Source organism: Drosophila rhopaloa, unplaced genomic scaffold (genome assembly GCF_018152115.1).
Source record: "Drosophila rhopaloa isolate 14029-0021.01 unplaced genomic scaffold, ASM1815211v1 contig_155, whole genome shotgun sequence".
NCBI classification, from domain to species: domain Eukaryota; kingdom Metazoa; phylum Arthropoda; class Insecta; order Diptera; family Drosophilidae; genus Drosophila; species Drosophila rhopaloa.
The window spans coordinates 668,224-689,349 of NW_025335034.1; the positions used below are offsets into that span (position 1 = coordinate 668,224).

A 21,126-nucleotide genomic window follows, 5' to 3' on the forward strand; every position below is an offset into this window, starting at 1 on the left:
TGGGTTGCGTTGGAAAAACTATATATTAAACAAGACTAAACGCTATAGTCCAATGCTTCGACCACTAGGTATACTAATATACTCACTGGCCCGTTACATAATATGTTGCATCCCCGATATTCGTTTCAAAAACAACCACAATTAACCATTCAGGTATTTGGTAATAGTCTGAATATTTAAGCTTTTTTAAGTACACATATAATGCAATTAAATTACGTACAACAACTTATGCTGCCATCAGTAATAGAATTAGGTGGTTCAAGACAGCAAAAACCAAAAGATCTCAATTTTTATAGGGCTTTGCATTAAATATTCGTCATGGCTATAATTAAACAGAGTCTAAAAAATATATAAATCACCTAATTGCGATAGGCCCCGGCGAGATTCGAACTCACGATCTCCTGTTTACTAGACAGGCGCTTTAACCAACTAAGCCACGGCGCCCACATATCTTACGTTGTTTTCAAGTGTCCCATGAGGTCTCCTTTCCCGTAAAGCAAAACTTTTCAAATGATTTGCACTTAAAATAATTAAATTTTGCAATAGATATTTCTACCGTCGACGGCGAAGGTAATGATAAGAAAGAAATCAGGGGGAAATAGATACTTAAAACTTCACTTGATTAAAAACAACCTCACAATCATTTATTAGCCTGGTAACGTTGATAAAGTAATAATAGTTTCTGGCGTTTTATATGGTTCATAATATTCTAAAAATATCAACATTTATTTATATATGTATATGTATTATTGGGGGACCAGTCATTTTGAAAATATGATAGGGAAGAAAGCCCAGTACAAAAATATTTTAGGCGCTGACAAACATATAATTTTTAAACAACAGTACACTTTTCACTTAGGTTGGCCAAAGTTAAAAATGAATTAAATTATTAGCAAGAATTATTAATATTATTCCAGATTGTCAGTTTAATAAGGTTTGAGTACACAGTTTTTATCTTTCGACTTTCGACAACTGCTAAAAGCAGGTAAAGTACTCTTTGTTTGTTTTGTGTTCGCAAGGATTAATGCAAATGTGTTTGGTTCTGTTAGATTATTCATATTTTGGATAGATACACATACATCGTGAGTTCACAACATCGCTCAAGCTGCGAGAAAAAAATTACTAATGCTGATCTCACATGAAGACATCTAAATTTATGCACACCTCCATTCATATGCTTTTAACTTTTACATTATTTACGTCATAAGCTCAGGGAAATCAAAAATTAATTTGCGTATATGTACGAGAAGTGTAATTATTCAGCAACCCAAGGATATTTGGAGCAAGTACAGTCGTAGTTGCCTAAAAAAGTCATTGAGTACCGATTATTTCTCCTTTGAAGAAGTGAACAGCTTAGGACAGGCCTATAATTAATTATAAACATCAACTTACGGCCAAGAACAAGAGAATTTTTTGCGTTTTAGAATGGGTTTTAAATGGGTTCCACTGCTTGTGGCATGCTCGTGTTTATTTGCGCAGGGTAACAATTTGAAATTTGGCTCAGGCTGCAATTTGGCGGCGTGTTTTGCATATTATCAGCTAATTTCGCCTCCGAGATAAGCACTCTTTCTCTTAAACTCGTTGCCCCGCCATGAGTGTAATTTATGCCCCACCATTCCCCATCTTATCCGCGCACCAAGTGAGTGGCAACAATGAAATTGTTCGCTGGTTCTTTGTGCAACAAAAAATATTTATGCAAATCAAGCTGCGCTTTGTTGCTGCACTGGCCATATTTTATTGCATTTTCAAATATAATTGCGCCTCGGGTTGGCTATACATTTGGACATGGGCATGGACATGGGCATGGGCATCGCAGTGGATGTGGATGTGGAAGTGGCTGCTCTGGTATTCCACTTGAAGCAGCTTTGCACCGGCGATTTAATCTCGTTTAATTGCTGCGACTAAGTGCGGATATGGTGGCCAGAAGGGGGATTACTTGTAGTCAGCTGCCGGCAAACGAAATTGCATCAATGTCAAGCATGTGGAGCGGCTTTCGAGGCACAAAAAACGAGCCCCGGGAACACGCCGAGTGGCACCAAATGATGGCCTGCTGCACACCTTGTCCCTGCCCCTTGCCCAAAGATTTTCCGCATTAATATTGCAATTTTATGAAAACAAGAACATCGCTCGGCGAAAGAGCCGGGTCTCCATGTCGCCGACCTCAATTGCACCTGCCCATTTAGCGCACGCCGCGCTAGTGACAAGTCATTTTGAATATTCCTGTCCAGGGTCCTCCTGAAAAGGATACTTTCAAAGGATCCTTGGTCCAAGCAACTGGTCAAAGAGGACTGCTCAATACACTTTGCAGGTTCTTCGGTTTTTCGTAAGATTTTCAGAGAGTGAAAAAACTAATCAAGTATATTGAGTTTATATGAGCGTTATGTTAAATATAATACAAAATGGATTTTGAGTATTTTTGTTCAAAATAATATAATAGTATATATAATTACAACTGTCGAGTGTAAGCACTGGATACCAACAGGTTTTGATAGGGTTTTTTTCCAGTAATTAATAGGGAATTTTGAAAGACCTACAAATATAAAAAACCTTCTGGACAATTACAGAAAAAAGCCTGATCAATGGCTAAAAATTTATAAAATTTATTAATTTAGGAAATCAATATTCCCAATATTACAGAAAACAATTTCTTTGTATTTACTGGCAGTTTGATCATCTTTAGTTACATTTCCTAAAAGGAACAGTAATCAACAGTACATGTTACATAATACATTAAGTAAGTAATCACCATTTAACAAACAACAACGTATAAATAACAATTTTTGTGGCTAATTCCAAATTTACCGGTATGACCTCTTTACAGTAAATGCTATTTCTATATGCTATAGATGGCGTTCAAGCCCAAGTTACTTAAAATTTAGAAAGTGTATTCCCAAGGCTTCAATAATTGCAATGTAATATGCAGTTAAAAGCTCCCCAGGGGTGGCTTTCGACTTGGTAACGCTGTCTAGATCAAGTGGCCCTTACATCGCAGGCAGCTCGAAATTAATAACGTTATTTTCGCATTAGGAAGCAGCCATGACACAGACAGTTATGAGCATTTCGCGTAATTACAGCAATTATTGTATTAATGCGTACGTTTTTACAGGTCCCCAAGTTCTGAGCGATCTACGATCTTGACAACCCCGACGATCGATGGCACAAAGGGCGATTAGCCACTTCGAGATACGCGCCACTTGCAACGCCCCGAGGAGATGGACGTTAAGTTCGGGTTGCAATTTCAAAAGCGATTATGCTAATTGACCCAGTGAGGAGTAGCGCTCAGTCGGGGATATAATATCCAGCGACAGGGCACAATTTTATGCAATTAATGCCGCAAATTCGGTGTGTGTGCATTTTGTAGCCGAAAAGCCAACAAAAATGGACACCCTCCGAGCAGGCTGCTCTATATAAATTGTAGGACCTCGGCGAATTTGCATGGCAACAAAATATAGAGTGCAATAAATATTTAAATTTTATTGGGCTCCTCGGCCAACATCCATCAACGAAATGGAGAGCGAGACGTAGTAAAAGGAAAAAAGGAAAAAGAAATAAAAGTTAAAAGCGTTAAATTTACGAGGTCTGGGCAAAGTGCTCGACACATTTATGGCCAAACATGGCCGGGCCAACTACGATTGGTCTCCTCTTTGGAAACTCTGCTGCTTTTTTTTTAGCGGAAAGGTTGTCGGGGGAACTGCTTCCATTTCGCATGCGCGCGCATTTAAATTCACTTCCGTTTTTGCCGCAAATTGTTGTGTGTGTGTCTGCCTTTGAGTGCTTTGTGGGCTGCCATAAATTCATAACTTTGTGGAAAATCATAAAAACAGAATTTATGGCTTAATTATATATGTACAATTTCAGGAGCGAGGAGAGCAGAGCCAAGTACACAGTTGGCCTCGACTTGGGCATTTCTTTTTCTTCATTTCACGCTGATGATTAAGTGTCGCACACACTCTCACAGCCGCTAACACCGATATGTAACAACACAGTCAATAACTGCAAATGTATATTATAAAGTATATAAAGTATATACTTTTAAGTAGTGCAAGTCTTAAATGTTATTGGAATTCTCGCGAAGAAAGATTTCCAAAATCTACCTAATCCTGAAATTAATTTTCAATATCTAGCTAAAATTATACGAACCGAATCATTTTTAAGATTTAACGAAGGCGTCTTTTAAGTATGCTACATATATTGTGTTGTTTAATATTCACAACTAATATTCCTTAACAAATTAGATGTAACTTAAATATTTTCCCATTTAATAAAATCTCGTGTTGTATAAAATTTTGGTATTATTATTTTAAACTACTTTTGTACTCATAGTCTGTTTAAAATGTCTACCTCTTTGAAAGTTTAGATGCGTATAGGAACATTTTTAATCTATAAACTATATAGTTTCATTTCTATAGTGCAGGGCTGCTATAACATTCATTCGATTATTTTTCTGAGTGCTGAAACGCGGACTTTTTGCTTGCATTTATGCTTAAATGCGCTGCAATTGTTCTTAAAACGCTGCCAGCCTGCACGCGATGATGGAAAACCTCAACGATTTTCATTTTATTCTGGCCAGCAGGCGTTGTTGTTGCTGCGGCGGCTGCTGCTCATAACTTGCAATTACGTGCAGTGTTTTCTTTTGTTTCTTATTGATTTTTTTTGTTTTAGCGCAGAAACAAAAAATTGGGTTAAGCTGTTTTGCATTTGCAGTGGGTCCACACGCGCCCAGTTAGACGATTCCCACGATTCTTCAGGCCTGGAGATTGGAGATGGCCTGGGGCAGGGGAGCAGGAGGAGCAGGACCTGCAGACAGTTTGTCTATAAAGTTCGCCCGAGCCGGGGAAGAGCAAGAACTTCTTGCATAAAGCCAATTAAATTAAGAAATCTGATGCAGGCCAACGACAACAACACCATCACCAACAAAAACAAAAACAAAAACACCAGCAGCAGCGACAACGACACTTGGAATAAGAAAACGAATGGAATGATGCAGAAACGTGAATCACAGAGGAATCTCTCTCCCACTCACACTCCATCTGTCTCCGTCTCTGTCCCTCAGCGCGGATGAGCCTGGCAATTGGTATTTTACAACAAACAGAGCTTGCGTTCAGCTTATTTAACATAAATCGAATGGCTACTGAAATACACCCAGTCGACCAGTCAGCCAGTCGTCTTATCTCTGACTTTGACTGGAGTTCTCGCTGCTGGGATGTGTGATGCACCCGGAGAAAAGTTCTGACACTAATTATTGCCCATGATAGAAAAATAAAGTATACGCCATGTTAGACTGAGATGAGAATGAGGTATATCAATAGTTTGCACAATTATTCTTTTGAAAGGCTTACTGTTATCTTAACAATTTTTTAACGGCCACCAAATCACCCAAGACTTTTATTTTCACAGATTGAAACTTATACCACCAAACAAAAAATAGTCATGGTAATAAAACTGTTGTAACATTCATTTAAAACTATTGAGCATGAAATATGCCTTAATGAGATTCATATTAATTTATTGTTCTAAAGTATCAAAACGATATTAAAAGAACAACACAGGACGAAATTAGCTAGTCGGTCTAGAAAGAAAGCTTAATCGACTTAAACTCTGAGTGTTTTAGCTATATTTTTTAGTGACGAAACCTAGTTTCAAATACGTCAGTAGTTCGATTCTAGAACATACCAAAATTAGATTTTTAGATCTGTCACTTTTGTTAATACTACATGCAAGCGAAATACATATATAACTAGTAATTTTAAAGAGCTGTATAGATCGATATAATAACGATACAACGCAGAGAGAAATATTAGATTCCATTTTAAAACAAAGATTAAATCCTTTTGAGATAAAAATAAATTGTTGGTTTGACAAAAGCTAAGATTTGGGTATTATATAGTTTGATATTATTTTTTAAATATACAAATTATTTTTTACTAATTAGCTTGATAAGCTATTACTGCAGTTTAGTGCCCCTTTGATTTTTTCCCTGTGTGTCTTTGGGAGCAGAGCCAATTTCATTGAGTAAAGGCAAATGTAAAGGTAAAGCAAACGACCTTTGGAAAAATTGCAGAGGTCCGAGAGTTGTTTGTGTCTTTTGCAGACAAATCACGACCCGCAGACGAAACCAGCCGGCCAGCGAGGACATTCAGCGGAGGGGGGCAGTGCAGCGGGGAGGGCTACAGATTTCACACCTCCTCCACAGCGAGAAGGCTGGAAAAAGCAAGACGGACTGACCCAACTAATAAGAGTCAGCTTCGCAAAACAGCAACTGCAACACCTCAGCGGCGACAACAACAACATGGCATAATAAATAAAAGCCAAGTAGCTGCTGCTGCCTCGGAGTCTGGGTTGCATTTGGGCCTGGTCGGGCCTGATCTGGTCGGGCCTGGTCTGTTTTGGCCCGGCCTGGAGTCCGGACTCCAGCCACAACGGAGTCTGCTGGGCCCTGTGATTTTCACAAGTTGATATCGCAAACACAAAATGTTAATGAGCAATTTCGAGATGGTGCGAAGTGATTTCATTATTTAAACTTTTTTTGTTTGCTTAGTTTTCGCCTTTTATTTCGCTGTCTTTGTCTCTGGGATTGGGATTGGGATTGGATGTGCTGTGTGGTTGGGGCTTATTTCTTTCTGTTTTTTTGGGTTTCTGGTAAGACTTTTATTACGGCTGCTCCATTGGGTAATGAAAGCGAAATAATTTTAATTGGCACTGGCTGGCAGCACTTTTATTTTGGGCTCTTTCGATGCCAAATTAATTATTTCCTGTCAAATTAGTTTTGAGTTTCGGCATAAATTACGACTCAGCCGCTATGAATATGCATTGCATTCAGCGCTCCTTATCCCCATCCCCGCCGCAAAATGTCACCTGTCGTGCGATGTCGCGTCGGGTTACTTCAAAACATTGTTCCGCCGCATAAATTAAGGCCAGCAACGTTGATTAATTGGGTCGCATTTGATGATTAAAACATAAATTGCAATGGATGCAGTAAACGTGGCAATGGATACAGCGACTACAAGCCCAGGACGATGCAAGCCACGTGGCCACTGGACAGGACCCGTCTTAGGGGTTGCCAGCCACTAAAATTACACTTAATTAAACAACAACCCATTAAGGATCCCCATCCTGACGAGCCCCTTTGCAAAAGTAAGTAAAGAGGGACACGCAAGGGGTTGCAGTATTCAAAGAATTTTATATGGGGAAACGAGCTAACCTAAGGAATTACCAACTGATCCTGGGCATAAAATGTATCGGGCTGTCTAAAAAATTGTGAAAGTTAGTTCTTATGAAAACTTTTGAGCAAATACATTTTGACAGATGAGTATGATGTGTAAAGGATGGTAGGGATGAAATAACTAAAAAAAACAAGTCTCGTTGGATATTTCTATTAGAATCTTAAGAATTATTAAGTTTTTTGCATTAATTGTTAAGAGCTAAGCTGATTGGTTCATTCAATTGAGCTGGCGTTAGAAGAATATATTATGTCGGCCCTAGCGATATTCTAAAATCTAGTAGATCAAGGGAAATTGATAAAGATGGTCAAAAGGCAACATGGGGTAATATAGCCAGGCAAATTCAGTCAGAAAATGTTACAATACCTGTTGGTTTGCTTCATTTTATTCAGCAGACGCAGCACCGACGGAAGCCTGTGCGCCACAAAGGTTATAGTGCGGGTGCCCCGGGATAAGGACATTGGTTTGATTTTTGGTGAGGCCCAAGTTCGATCTAAAACGATCCTCCTGTTTGACCAACCCCAACAGATCTGACCGTCACCAACCGCATCAGAAGTGGCAAGAGGGAAACACTGGATTTCACGGTCGTCTCCAACGGGCAATGCACTGTGAACACCACCAGTGGAGAGCAGGTGCACTCGATGGGACGGATCTTTGGCGGCGACTTTGGGTCCGTCGAACCAGGAAAGAGTGAAACTGTTTCCCTGGTGTGGCCAACGGTGGTTAGTCCAATTATATTTATTCTACAGATTTTAAATAGCATCTGACAGCTGTCGATCCTTTTCCATTGAATATTAGGTATTTGAACGATTGATCATTTGGTTTAAATAAATAAATAATTTATTTCCATGTTTTAAAATCCAACTCGATCGAGAAAATACCGCAAAATGTGTATTATATTTTTGAACTAACTTGCTAATTGTTTTTATTAGCTTCGTTGTTCTGTATATATTATGACTATTTAAACTAAAAACCTATTTCAATCTTTGGATTTGCACAGTCTCTGTACAATCGGGTGGGCACTTGCCCCATTTTGATCTCCGCCACGTGTGCCCACGCCCAGGATGCGGTGGCAACCGCCAGGCAAGTGCTGCACTTTGACACCCGCTTCGAGACCCTCGATCCGCAAAGCAACAAACTGCGCAGGCGAAAGGACTTCAAGGACTGCCGCAACTGGGACAAGGACTACCTGCGCAACTGCACACCGCTGAATTGCGAGGAGCGATACTTCGGGCAGCGCAGCTTCTTCAACGTGGAAACAGATCGGTGCGAACGGGTATCCGAGTGCTCGAATCCTGGGGAATACTACGACATTTTCAGCAACGAGGCCATCGAGGCCGATACAGGCAACTTTGTGTCGGAGGACGAACTCGAACTGATCAAGCAAGGCAAGTTCGATTCGAATTTTTTGGAACTTCGGTCTCTACCGGTAAGTTGCATTTTTTACTTGTATATTAGTTTTAAGCTTAATGTAGTCTTTACATTGCGGCTTACTTTAACAATGCGCTTAATTGTTGTTTAATTAGTTTGGGTAAATTGTTTCATTCGATGTATGAAAAGCAGAACGGATTTTGGATATATTTTGTAGCCGATAACAAGTCTGCACAATAAACTAAATGCTTAATTACAAAAACTATAAACAATAATGCAAACTTGAATAAAGGCGCCCAGAAAGTATAACCAGTCTTGTAGTGCCAGGAAACACTCAAATAGCTGAACAACCCCAAGCTGGTCACACTGCACAAGCGCCATCTGGAATTTTTAGCGTGAAACTACATATACACTGCTTACCTACATATCGATAAGGCAGTTTAATAGAAGCAGTGTTATCATATGTATGTTTTGTTATAGAGGAGGCAAATGGCGCCGTGGCTTAGTTGGTTAAAGCGCCTGTCTAGTAAACAGGAGATCGTGAGTTCGAATCTCGCCGGGGCCTATGGGTTGCTCAATTTGAGTGTTCCATTCAATTTTTTGTTTACATAATTATTTCGTTTTTAGTACTACCAATATGTAAAAAACTAATCTCTTTAAAATTTAATATCTCCAATTTGTTGTATGGGTTTCACATAGATGCTTTTAAATTTAGTCATTGGTTTAATGACTAAAAGCAGCTGTTAAATATTATTTGCAATCAATGGATCAGGTTTTTATAATATAGGTATATTATAGCAATACTAATAAAATTATAGAAAGACTGATTATTTATATCAAATTTCAAACAGCAGGAAGAACCGAATGAGGGTCCGGCATATCCTCTCAGGAAAAAGAGCAGACTACTTGATGACTTAGAGCCTCACTTGTCCAATCCCATAATGTCGGAGGATTGTGATAAGTCCCGAAAACTTACCCTGGCTGATTTCAATGATTGCTTTCAGCACTTAAAAGATGCTCAGTCCCTAGAAGACACTGTAACTGAGAAGAAGCTTAAGAAAAAGTCACCCTTCGAGGTGCCGCTGCTAACACAGCTCTATTACGATTGGTATCTGCCACTGAGGGACGATAACTGGGGTGAAGGTGGTGGATTCAGTGCCGGAGGCGATCCAATACCCCAAACTGCCCCATCAGGATCGCCGCCCCTCATACACTGGATTAGTAAACTCGATTGCAGCGGTTGGCTGTTGCTGATCCTAAAAGGGATCGCCATTGTGAGTTTCTAATGTCGGTGCCCAAAACAGTGTAAATTTATATTTCGCGGTTGTTTCAGATCTTACTGCTAATTCTGTTTCAGATTTTTGCCACTCTGACGACCTATTTCCTGGTGTGCCTCGCTGTCTACGGCTTCATGGAAGTTTATACCTTTTGGACTTCTGACGAGGCCGCCGAAACTTTGATGGGCGATTCCAGTTCTCAAACTAGCACATTTATTCTTGTCACCACAGAGAGTCTGATGTCCCAACGTTAACTGAGTATAACGAATTTTAAATGTGAATTTAATCATAGTTTTATACAGACTAAAATATAAATTGGTGTTTTTATACCCAAACGTATTTTTACAAATTTCAAAAAAATACCTACATAGAATGCCCATTACAAAAAAAAACGTATGCTTCAGAAATAAAAAATAGCTAAAAATGCCTATATTTGTTAAAAAATAAACATACTTAAGCAACAAAAATTTTATATTATATCTTTCAAGAAACTAAGTTATTTGTATATAATAACGTATATATATTGGTCTATAATAATGTGTTTTTTTTACAAATTAAATACATTTAAAAAATAACGACTTCAACGAATATGAATTTATATTTTTAGGGAATACCCTAATTAAACAAAAAACAGTGTTGTAAAGCGGGCTTTCGCAGCACTACTTTAGTAAAATTCCCACTCGGCGAACAGTTTTTGTTTATTATATTTAATATTAATTTCATCAACCACATTAACCAGCGCCAAAATGGGACCCGAGGAGGAACTGCTGTTCCGCAACTTCCAGCGCCTTAAAAGCTATATGTTCGACGACGAGAAGGTGTCCACGACCACGTCCCGGGAGCAGGTGAGTAATCCCAGAAAAAAGTCGGTCAGATTAAGAACCAATGAGTATTGCAGCAAAAGACGGAGAGTTCGGTGGAGAAATGCTTCGATCGATTCGAGCAGCTGATGTTTACCCACCCGCGCCTTACCCAGGTCTTCCGCCTCGAGCACCAGTACTACCTAGATGCGATGCTGAGGCGACTGCCCTCCAACTACGAGTGCCTGGACAGCAGTCGACCGTGGTGCGTCTACTGGATCCTGCAGGCGGCACAGTTGCTCAGCTTTAACTTCGACGACCAGACGCTAGACCATGTGGTGCAATTCCTTAGAAAGTGTGTCTTCGAAATATATTCTAATGCTAGAAGTGAGTAAGCTATACATTTTTCTCATCCACACAGCTGCCGAACGCCAACGGGTGGCTTTGGAGGAGGACCTGGTCAATATGCCCACCTGGCGCCCACCTATGCGGCTGTCAACAGCCTGTGCATCATCGGCACTGAGCAGGCTTACCGCGCCATCGACCGCCCAACTTTGGTGCAGTTCCTTTTCAGCGTGCGCGAATCGGACGGATCCTTCCGCCTGCATGTGGATGGGGAGACGGACGTGCGCGGCGCTTACTGCGCCATCTCCTGCGCCAAGCTGCTGAATCTTCCCGAGCCGGTGCTAAAGGAACTGTTTGCGGGCACCGGCGATTGGATAGCCCAGTGTCAGACATACGAGGGAGGATTTGGCGGCGCCCCTGATCTGGAGGCCCATGGTGGGTACACATTCTGCGGGATTGCCGGGTTGGCGCTGCTCAACGAGGCGGACAAGTGCGACAGACAGGCTCTGCTCAAGTGGACGCTGCGCCGGCAAATGACCTATGAGGGCGGCTTTCAGGGGCGGACCAACAAGCTTGTGGACGGCTGCTACTCCTTCTGGGTGGGCGCCACCATTCCCATCACACAGGCCACGCTATCCGGCGTTGATAAACAAATGGAGCACACACTTTTCGATGTGGAGGCCCTGCAGGAGTACATTCTGCTGTGCTGCCAGAAGCAGAACGGTGGGCTTATCGACAAACCCGGCAAGTGAGGGACTTACACCATTTTGCTGATTTCGTATAGTATCAAAAACATTATATTTTCAGACCACAAGATCTCTACCACACGTGCTATACGCTAAGTGGAGTTTCCATCGCCCAACACTCGGAGTGCGCCAACAGCCCCCAGGTCCTGGGCGACACTATTAATGAGCTACTGCCCACCCACCCACTGTTCAACGTCCCACCGAAGTCCGTTGCAGCTGCCAGGAGCCACTTCAGCAATTCCAATGATACAGAGTTCTCGGGCAGTGAGAGTCCTGACAAGGACAGTTAAAGCTTCAGGATAGGAGTACGAGCCTATATGGGGAGCTTTTTTTGGATGGTGGTTTACCTTAAAAAAACTAAATTTGCTTTAATAAAATTATCTTTGAATTATAGTATTTTTCGCTTCTAAACATTTATGTATGTATATTGAAAGAGGAATTGATTAAAATATACAACCTTTCTGCACTATTTTAAAATAAAAATATTTTTTCAGCAATTATAAAGTAAGTGCAATGAAAATATTAAACAAATATTTCTTTACTTAATGTATGGAAAAATAAATCTGAAATTTTCCAGTAAATTTTCCGACTTAAGATACCAAAGAATATTTAACTTTTTCTAAATACATTTTTTGGATCAAAAACCTGTGGATATTTGTTTTGAATTAAATGTCTACGTTTACGTGTGAACGTTTATGCAGGAGCTTTCATTGTGAATGGCACTCATTCGAAGTCACGGCGTTGCATCTGATTAATTTATATGTTCTCCAGCCACAAGACTCTGAAGCGGAGGACTCCTGCCAAGGGCATAGATCGCCGGGAGTACATAGGTCACCTAGTCGATGAGTATTACACAACGACAAACGTCGGTAAGCTGGCTATTTGTAATTAGTTGCCCCTAAACTCACTTTGAACTTGCGATTATAGAGGCTCAGGAGCAGGTGACTGCGAACTTGGCCAACTTTGCCTATGATCCCATCAACTGGCCACATCTGTTGGAAACGGACGCTCTGGATGTCTTCCTGGCATCGCTGGAATCCCAAGATCAGCCTCTAAAACTGCACGGAATCGCTGCATTGTGTAACATTTGCTTTGGTACGGAAAACAAATATTTTTAGGACACTATTAAATATGTTGTAATATATTTGAAGACAAAACTGCAGTCAAATTCATCAGGGAGCAACTAAAGCCCATCACCGACCTGTTTGTGCGAACAGATCACCCGGAAATAGTGTTCCACAGCCTTGCACTGTTCTACCAACTACTGGAATCCGGTGACGTTGACAGGGATTTGCTTCTAAGCCCTTCACTGCTGAGAACGGTACAGGAGTGGCGGATAAAGGCCCACGATCAGCGCATCGTTAAACTCTGTCAATTGCTCCTGCAGGATTTCGCCACACGCACTGAGGTTGTCGAATTGCAGAATGCTCCGCCTACTTTGCCGGCAGCTGAGCAGCCGACCACCTCAGCAGGTTCAAGTGGTTAAGCGCTTTTCGCAGAGCGATTTGGAGCAGTTCGCCCGGTTTACTGGCGACCACAACTATATCCACGGTCTGGACACACCAGTGGAGAAGCGACGCGTGCACGGAGCCCTTCTCAACGCGGTGGTGGCGGGCATTATGGGAACTCAGTTGCCAGGACCTGGCACCGTTGTTCTAGAGCAGAGCTTTAAATTTCTTAAACCTTGTCGCATTGAGACGGACACTTTGGTCACTGTGCGTCTACTTCAGGCTCGTAAAATCTCCACCGTGGAGTACGACATCCGGCAGAACGACGAGGTGGTCTTCGCCGGCAGTGCCAAGTTACTGACCCGCAGCTAAACAGACTAGATTTTGTTCAATAAAAATGTGTTTTTTATATTTATGGTACTATTTCTTGGAGGCACGCTTGCCCTCGCCCTTCTTGGGCGCCGCCTTTCCACGCAGCTTGCGCAGTCGCTTCATCTCGTCCTTGAAATCCTGGTGCTCATCGCGGAACAAACCATAGTCGCGAAGGTTCTTCATCAGCAAGTGGGTCTCCACGTGGCGCGGATACCAGTTGACCACGTAGTCCCGCTTGTGAATCGGTTCCTCGGAGAACATGCGTACTACCTAGTAAACGAAAAACTAGGAACTAGTAATAACTTAATAAATTAAAGTGAAAAACAGACCTTCATTGACTTTTCGTTAGTGGTGCGCGCAACTTCGCCAAAAATGCGATTTGAGAGGTAGTTCATGCGTCGGGCATACTGTGTGCCGAGCTTAATCAGCTCCGTGTATTTGTGGGACATGTCTTATTATAAGTGTACGTTGGTTTTCATTAATTAATTTTTGAAGTTCAGCTTTTAGTAAATTGCGGTTATGTCACAAAACCAAAACAAGCGACAGCTGATTACCAGATTTAGTTGCCATTCACAGTGAAAGAAGTCATTAGGGCATTCTTAAAATTTTAAACATATATTATGGCCGTTATGTGCTTGAAATAGTTTCGAATATTATTTTTAATATTTTAAGAACAATTTTTAACTTATCTTTGTTTTGATGATTAAATAACATGTATTTACCCACTGCTTTTGACCATGTAGAATAATTCAATTCGGAAAATAAATTTCTTTAGTGAAAAACCAATTTTTTAAGTTTAAATTATAAACTTTCTCAAAAAAGATAACTTTTTAGGGTTGTAAGAAAACGATGTGCCCTTTAATAAGAACTATTCTTAGTGGAGAAGAAAAAATGGATTATTTGAATTTTCAATTCAGAGTATACAAGGGAAAAACATATGCATCACTTAGATTCAAATTCGATAAATTAACTTTTATTTAAAATGAAAAGCAATTTTAGTATGTACCACCATATTAGTCAATTGGAATAACAAAATGTCAGCAACAATCTAAGCTTAAGGCTCTTCTCGTGTAATACTAAAATTTCTAATCTAAATTAGACCGTCTCAATAGCTCCCCGTCGTCTGCCTTCCGGGCCGCCTGTGGAGTCGTTCCCGTCGCTGCCTATAAACGATGTCTCCTCAGAGCTCTGCACTGGAATCACTTCTCGGGCCAGGCCGTTTAACTGGCTCAGCAGGGCGTTGGTGCCCACCAAAGTCGCTTCTCGGGGGGATCCGCTGTGCACTGATATCTGATCGTAGTGAAGCACCCGGATAGGCGTGTGAGAGCGGGAGGCGGGCGAGGGGTTGCCACGCGAGTGAGGACTGTTGTTGCGCGAGTGCTGGAAATCCTCCAGAGGAATCTCCTCCGAACTAAAATACAAAACAATTGTTATACACTTTTTTCACTACGAATAATTAATTAATGCTGATTAGTGGCATGCAATTAAAAGTGAATTTGTTATATGACAAATCGAAACAAGACAAAACGATTATAACGGTATCTGTAGATGTAATAATTTGTCAAAATAAAATGTTTATAGATATTCTCAAAACGTAAAAGATAAAATTGATTCCCACAGAATAAATACATGCCCATTTGGAGTTTATTATTTACAAGAGATAATAAAAATATATAAAGATTTTTAAAGATATTTCCATATGAATTTATACAAAATGGAAGTATAATCAAACTAGGTAAATCTTACAATACATGTTAAGTATATATGTAATTGGAAAAAAAATGAGTTAACTTTACTTTTTTTATAAACATCCAAATTTGGAAAGTAACAAAGAAACATCAAAATAAATGGGACTTTTTGGTTTGCTAATCGAAATAGTCAAATTTAACGTGCACAATTGTTGAAGACACTACAACCCTGGCTTAAAAATTTTTTAAATCTCAATTATAACAACCATTCCAAGGAAATAAAACTGCTTATTATGACTGATTCGTTACCGCGGCCTGGGCATCCTAGGACTGTTTTCACGCGATCGGTTACCGGAACTTCTGGGTTGGGAGTTCTCTCGCGACTGCGAGGAGCTGTGGCTGCCCACACTGACACTGGGCGATCGCTCCCGATCCGAGTGATCTACCCTCAGATTCGAGCCAGAAGTTGAGCTGGGACTGCGGCGTCGGGAGCGGCCTGCGCTTTCATTCCTAATGCTGCAGAAAGACGCACAAATGAGGATGGGGATGGGAAGCATGGGGAAAGATCAATTTGGGCTTACCCCTCGATGGAGCGGTTCTGGGCCATCTGGGTGCGACTGACTCCGGCACTGTTATTTCCACGCAGCACGGCCGCAAATCCAGGAACCCGATTGGCCGTAAACATTGGACGATGGTGGCTGCTCCGCGAGCTGCTGCCACTGCTGTTGCCGCTTCCTCCGCCACTAGACGTCGCCATGGTGCCGCCCACCGCGAATACGGGCGAGTCCATCTGTCCAGGAATCTCTATAAGCTGCGCGATCTGGTACATCTTCTTTTGTCGCGCCTTGCTGCGTCCCTTGGTTAGGCGCTGTTTAGCGGCCATGCATCGGATGTGATCGTCGAACAGGAACTTGGCCGAGAGCAACGGAGTGCGGTTGTGAGTGACTCCGCCGCGGTGCACGGTGATGTGAAGGCAGCGCGAGTCGTCCTTATCACCCTGCACCTCGACGTCCTGCAAAAAGCCAACGAACTTGGCTACGCCCCAGCCCAGAAGCTTGGCATCCGGCTCCACGAGGATCAACTGAAGCGCGTCAATGACCAAAAAACGTCTTTGCTTGCTGCTGTCCTTGGCCACCACGGTGCAGGCAATCAGGTCACTATTGTCTGTAGGAATCAATTAAAATTAGTCCCTCCACGGTGGTTTGCCAAAAGCGAATACTCACTCAGATCTAACACGTTCTCCACCTGCACCAGATTGACGACATTCGTCAGCGGCAGCAGTGATTCCTTCTCATTCAGAAACTTTTGGCACGTGCGACGCAGCAGGAAGTACACGCGGATGGCTCGGCGGGCCTTTTCCACCTCCCCGCAGGGCAGACGGCGTGTGAAGTTAATTCCCGTGAGGGGCGTACCCGTGGGAGGCAGTAGGATGGTGGAGTCCATGCACAGAAACTCCACGTTTAGTTGCGCCTTTCGCATCTCATTGTACTCGTCCTCAAAAAGGTCAAGGAATATGTCCTCCGACTTGTAAAAGTTCCGCAGTACCGCCATTGACTGGTTGCGGGCGCTGAAGAGTAGATCCTGCTGGGCGACGGTGATGCAGCGTGTCTCATCCGAGCTGGGACGGGTGAATGTAACCAGCAACTCCAGGGCAATCTCAACGGTAATTAAGCGAATGCGAGACGCTAAAAGCACAGGGGATGTTAGTTAGGCATGGAGAACCACGGACACTTTTATGATTGTTTGTCTTAGTAAAAAGACTTTTTATACTTACATGGCTGACTGGACTGTGTGATTATATTTAGCAGATGCTCAATAATGGCTGTCTTGTAGCTGAAGGGGCCACGAGTTGACTTGGCCAAAACCTGTTCAAACCACTCGTTCTTGATGCCTTTTGGAGAAGGATTAAAAATAAATTTGTTTAACCAATGAAACTGGGAGTTGAATGTAGATTAGTACGGAAAGTGAAGGTGTTACATACCATCTGGACGGAGTGGGACAGGTACCAGAATGTGACATATTCATTACACACATAGAAAGCAATTAAAATGAAGCACAAATGGGGTGATCAGAAGAATGGAAAGTTACACAGCATTAGCTCAAAAACAGAGCGACGGCTTAAAGAACAAAGAAACCGCATAATTTCTTACCACGATTGTGAGACATGGCATAAATGAGACACAGCGACAACAAGGCGAGGTAATCGTTCTCGGTGCAGTCCAAAGCATGCAGCACAGTGTCTAAAAACGGTTTGGCCACCTCCCCAAAGTCTGACTTAGCCGAAGAAGATGACTTCTGAAGCAGCTGCTTTTCCTCATCAGTTATATTGCGCAGCTTTGTCTGCTCATCCTCCACAGCATCAGCCTGAGAGTCCAGTTCCGTAGCGGCTGGAGACGAAGACTCCACGCCACTGTCCTCGCTGAGGGCATAGCTCGCGGCGCTGGACTGGCCGGTGACCGTGTCAAGGGCCTGTTCGAGACTCTCGTTGGGCTCTCCGAAACCTGGCACAACAACCTCGCGGTGTTCTACGTAAGAATTTAGGATCTCGGCTGCACCCTCTTTGAAGACGCTGTGGTCGCCATTGAGAATAACCCATGCCAGAGCATGCACCAGAGGGGCGTGTGAGACCACCAGGAAGACCAGTGAGAGCAAGAAAAGCGCCACAATGGAACTCACTCGTGGATTGTGCATCTCCTGGATATCGATGTCAACGTTACGATTGAGCACGGCAGCTAAATTTTGGGTTACTACCGCCAGCGAGGGCGGGGGCGGCGCTGGCGTCAGTGAGAATATATACAAGGGCACAAAGAGCTTATGCAGCAAGTGCTCAGTGAGCACTGCGTTAAGATCCTTGATGTCAAGCAAAAGAATATCGCTCAAATAATGCAAGTGATCGAGATGCTCAGCCACTAAATTGGACAGCTTCTGATTTGACTGGTGGCTGCGGGGGGAAAAAAAAAGAGTAAGTAAGCTTATTGATTGGTTTACTAGATGAACTCTTACTCTATATCTGTGCGCACACAAGTATCTAGTTCCAGAATGTGTTTGCCAATGAACCAGACCAGATTACTAAAATACGGAGCAGCCGTTCTGGGAGTAAAATTGGTGGTTTTAAAGAGGTCAAACAGGACTATAGATAGAGGTCATACTTGTCTCGGATAAAACGTAGCATGCTGGAGTTTTGAACCTTGTAGACATTTAAGGAAATGGTACGCACAGCTATCCTCACCATAGACTCAGGATGGTTGAAGAACTTGATTGCCTCCGTGTACAAGGGAAAATCATTTGTGTGCTACAAAGGGAAAAATCACATTAATTGCTGTTCAACGACAGATTTATATAATTCAGACTTCATTGTAGAAAAAGTGGATCGTATGAGTGTTCAGCTTTAGACTGAGCGTCTTCAGGAAAAGGATGTAGTAGCCCATCACATCCTCGTCGGAGAAGTCGAACTTGTGCACCATTATGGAATTAACATGGTTATTGCTCAGCAAATAATCTAGAACAAGGCAAATCAATTTAGTACGTAGGGCAAACAAATGACGATATATGACTAACACAGAGATGTCTCATTGCGTATGTTCTCGAAGAGAATGTTGAGTGTTTGCAGCAGCTGGACGCACACGAAGCTGGAGCCGCCGCTCTTCTGCCGCATGATGTGCAGAAAGTAGGAGAGCATATTCTTTTCCAGAAAGAAGCTGAAGAGATAGAGTTATCTTGTGTTACGGAACAAAGTAAATATGTTTCCGCAACTCACTCAAACACCAAAGAGTCATGCTGGTCGCCCCAAATCAGGATCTCTGCGATGCAGCGCAGAGACTCCACCAGCAGGCCGCGGTTGCTTTCCGACACGGTGGTGTTCTTCTCCAGGATGCTGTACAGGTACTTGAGGTGCTCCAGCGAAAGGCGGTTCTTGGGGCGCCCTCCCCAGGGTCCGCCAAACCAGCTGCGACTCCGGAACATGCTGGCTTCTGAGCTGGAATCAACTGGGTACGCTCCGCCTGGGTGATCTCATATCAGGTTGCAGTGGATTGCCGGGGCTCTGTTCCCTCGGATCTTTGCATGCACCACTGCTTACGGTCACGCCACTGAGTTGGCCCACAAAACGGGGGCAAAAGATGCCTGCGATTGCAAGAGTATAATTTTGTAATTGGCAAATTGCGATTTTTCCAACAAATTGCTCTTCTTCTAGCAGGGAACACAAGTGTCACAGTCAGCTGTTGCTTTGACGCAAGTAAATCGTTATCGGTATCGGAGTAAGAGAGATGAGAAATGTTGCGATTATTGTGACAGCACGAGAACTGAAACTTGGTCACGACTTATCAACAATTCTTGAAATGTTAATTAAAAAACTACTTTTAATTATCCATAACATTTAATAATTAAGACAGGTTTAAGTCCGAAAGGAACCTAATACATTACTGCATATCACAACATGCACATTGTAAAATAATGAAAGCAAAAATCTGAGAAAAATTATATATTATCAGGTGATCTTAGGCGCAAATTTGTAGTAACCTGATTGTGATTAAAATGCGTATCTTTCTATTGAAATATGTGTAAAATGTATGGTGACTTGGTCACGACTTTCTACGGCTAAACTGCTATTTTCTACATCATCCTCGAAAACAGCTTTATTTTTTATTCGGGTTGACTTTCAACTAGCTTGGTTTTTGGTTAAAGTTTATGGAATACGAGCCCGTGTTGGGATCTTGTTGCATTTGGAAATTCTGTGTGGACAGGCCGAAGGGTTTGAGTATCATATTGCCCAAATCCTTCAAGCTGGACATCATCTCGGTCTTGAGTTTTTCGTTTCGCTCGTTAATAATAGGCGGAAGACGAATCTGAGCCTCTCGTGCCTCCTGCTGCCCGGGATCGATTTCAGCCACTTTTTTATAGTCCTCCAAAGCCTCATCGGGTTTGTCGACCTGCTCGTAGAGCTTGGCGCGCCTATAATAAGAATTTAATGTTTTAGGAGAAAAAGCTGCAATGCGGTTATAGCTAAGCTCACCTTAGCAGCACTCTCACATACTCCGGCCACAGTTCTATGGCCTTTGTGCAGTCGTCGATGGCCGCTTTGTTGGCCTCCAGCTTTATCTTGGCAGCTGCCCTGTTCCCATAGAGCACAGCTCGCTCCTTGGTGCTGTCTGAGGGGCAGATGTCCAGGGCTTCTGTGTAGGTCCTGGCGGCGCCTTCGGGATCGTCGTTCTTAAAAAGCTCGTTGCCGTCCAGCTTCAGTTTGTCAGCCTTTTCCTTGTTCGCCGTCAGCTGCTCGGGGCTTAAATTCTTTTCCCGTTCGCGCAGCTCCTCGATGGACAGTTCTGAGTCCACGCTCGGCGGTGTCACTAAGCAATCCCCGCCAGCCGCACCCTGCTCCGCTTCGTCATCCAGTGCCAGTTGGCTCTGCTTCTCCACGATTTCGTCCACATCCTTCTCGCTCAGCCGCGTGCTGGTTGCCTCCTTCTCGGTGATCTCCTCGCCGATCGCGTCTTGGAATTCGTCGTCACTGTTGGCGTTGTCTGCCATCCTGTTGGTAATTAATCCTAACGGGTCACTGGAGATTTTAGTTTGTTGTGCAGCAACAAATAGTGCTCCTCATGCTGTCGATAACACTGCTTATTGATGATAGCCCCCCGTTGGTATGTGTTAGTATATTTTTAGCGATGCAGTGCTGGAAAACACCATTGTCTATCTAGGTACAATTTTTGGTTCATACTTCCTTTTAAATTATCCATTCAAAAACTTTCACTTAGTCCCAAATATACGGGTACTAAGAATTTTTTCCAACAATTATTTAAAATAAAATCTACGTATTTTTGGTAAATAAAGCCTAATATATGAAATATAAGTAAGCCACAG

The 21,126-nt window shown here is 42.5% G+C and overlaps 6 protein-coding genes and 2 non-coding genes across 17 annotated transcripts; 4 read left to right on the forward strand and 4 right to left on the reverse strand.

Annotated features, from left to right (window-relative positions):
* Positions 1 to 370: 370 nt before the first annotated feature.
* On the reverse strand, positions 371 to 444 carry Trnat-agu. Its single transcript has one exon. It is a non-coding gene; the product is annotated as a tRNA-Thr (tRNA).
* A 7,121-nt stretch (positions 445 to 7,565) lies between these two features.
* LOC108040441 lies at positions 7,566 to 10,142 on the forward strand. 6 transcript variants are annotated; one of them, XM_044457096.1, is made up of 5 exons: positions 7,566 to 7,695; positions 7,749 to 7,942; positions 8,221 to 8,649; positions 9,443 to 9,865; positions 9,925 to 10,142. In XM_044457096.1, the coding sequence occupies exons 1-5, from the start codon at positions 7,575 to 7,577 to the stop codon at positions 10,120 to 10,122; spliced, it is 1,365 nt and encodes a 454-aa protein (XP_044313031.1). In that variant the 5' UTR covers positions 7,566 to 7,574; the 3' UTR covers positions 10,123 to 10,142. The 6 variants fall into 6 exon arrangements, with proteins under 6 accessions (XP_044313031.1, XP_044313027.1, XP_044313028.1 ...); XM_044457092.1 differs by having other exon boundaries at positions 7,575 to 7,695; positions 9,949 to 10,142; XM_044457093.1 differs by having other exon boundaries at positions 7,575 to 7,695; positions 9,443 to 9,894; positions 9,949 to 10,060.
* Positions 9,083 to 9,156, forward strand: Trnat-agu. The gene has a single exon. It is a non-coding gene; the product is annotated as a tRNA-Thr (tRNA).
* Positions 10,143 to 10,511: 369 nt separating the features above from the next.
* LOC108040436 (protein farnesyltransferase subunit beta) lies at positions 10,512 to 12,228 on the forward strand. Its single transcript, XM_017117916.2, has 4 exons — positions 10,512 to 10,713; positions 10,767 to 11,023; positions 11,090 to 11,761; positions 11,821 to 12,228. The coding sequence occupies exons 1-4, from the start codon at positions 10,615 to 10,617 to the stop codon at positions 12,047 to 12,049; spliced, it is 1,257 nt and encodes a 418-aa protein (XP_016973405.2). The 5' UTR covers positions 10,512 to 10,614; the 3' UTR covers positions 12,050 to 12,228.
* A 259-nt stretch (positions 12,229 to 12,487) lies between these two features.
* On the forward strand, positions 12,488 to 13,618 carry LOC108040437 (armadillo repeat-containing protein 7). 2 transcript variants are annotated; one of them, XM_017117918.2, is made up of 4 exons: positions 12,488 to 12,628; positions 12,687 to 12,854; positions 12,911 to 13,119; positions 13,208 to 13,618. In XM_017117918.2, exons 1-4 carry the CDS (start codon positions 12,520 to 12,522, stop codon positions 13,577 to 13,579), a joined length of 858 nt encoding a protein of 285 aa, XP_016973407.2. In that variant the 5' UTR covers positions 12,488 to 12,519; the 3' UTR covers positions 13,580 to 13,618. The 2 variants fall into 2 exon arrangements, with proteins under 2 accessions (XP_016973407.2, XP_016973406.2); XM_017117917.2 differs by having other exon boundaries at positions 12,923 to 13,369.
* Positions 13,590 to 14,129, reverse strand: LOC108040438 (28S ribosomal protein S33, mitochondrial). Its single transcript, XM_017117919.2, has 2 exons — positions 13,909 to 14,129; positions 13,590 to 13,849 (listed from the first exon to the last, which is right to left on the reverse strand). Exons 1-2 carry the CDS (start codon positions 14,026 to 14,028, stop codon positions 13,628 to 13,630), a joined length of 342 nt encoding a protein of 113 aa, XP_016973408.1. The 5' UTR covers positions 14,029 to 14,129; the 3' UTR covers positions 13,590 to 13,627.
* A 396-nt stretch (positions 14,130 to 14,525) lies between these two features.
* On the reverse strand, positions 14,526 to 19,480 carry LOC108040451 (protein CLEC16A homolog). Of its 4 annotated transcripts, XM_017117933.2 has the most exons (12): positions 19,025 to 19,480; positions 18,826 to 18,965; positions 18,618 to 18,766; positions 18,417 to 18,559; positions 18,271 to 18,357; positions 17,418 to 18,208; positions 17,249 to 17,251; positions 17,042 to 17,158; positions 16,491 to 16,952; positions 15,849 to 16,431; positions 15,577 to 15,783; positions 14,526 to 14,990 (listed from the first exon to the last, which is right to left on the reverse strand). In XM_017117933.2, the coding sequence occupies exons 1-12, from the start codon at positions 19,228 to 19,230 to the stop codon at positions 14,675 to 14,677; spliced, it is 3,204 nt and encodes a 1,067-aa protein (XP_016973422.2). In that variant the 5' UTR covers positions 19,231 to 19,480; the 3' UTR covers positions 14,526 to 14,674. The 4 variants fall into 4 exon arrangements, with proteins under 4 accessions (XP_016973422.2, XP_016973423.2, XP_016973424.2 ...); XM_017117934.2 differs by lacking the exon at positions 17,249 to 17,251; XM_017117935.2 differs by lacking the exon at positions 15,577 to 15,783.
* A 143-nt stretch (positions 19,481 to 19,623) lies between these two features.
* Positions 19,624 to 20,907, reverse strand: LOC108040439 (tetratricopeptide repeat protein 1). The gene is made up of 2 exons (XM_017117920.2): positions 20,279 to 20,907; positions 19,624 to 20,217 (listed from the first exon to the last, which is right to left on the reverse strand). The coding sequence occupies exons 1-2, from the start codon at positions 20,791 to 20,793 to the stop codon at positions 19,929 to 19,931; spliced, it is 804 nt and encodes a 267-aa protein (XP_016973409.2). The 5' UTR covers positions 20,794 to 20,907; the 3' UTR covers positions 19,624 to 19,928.
* Positions 20,908 to 21,126: the final 219 nt, after the last annotated feature.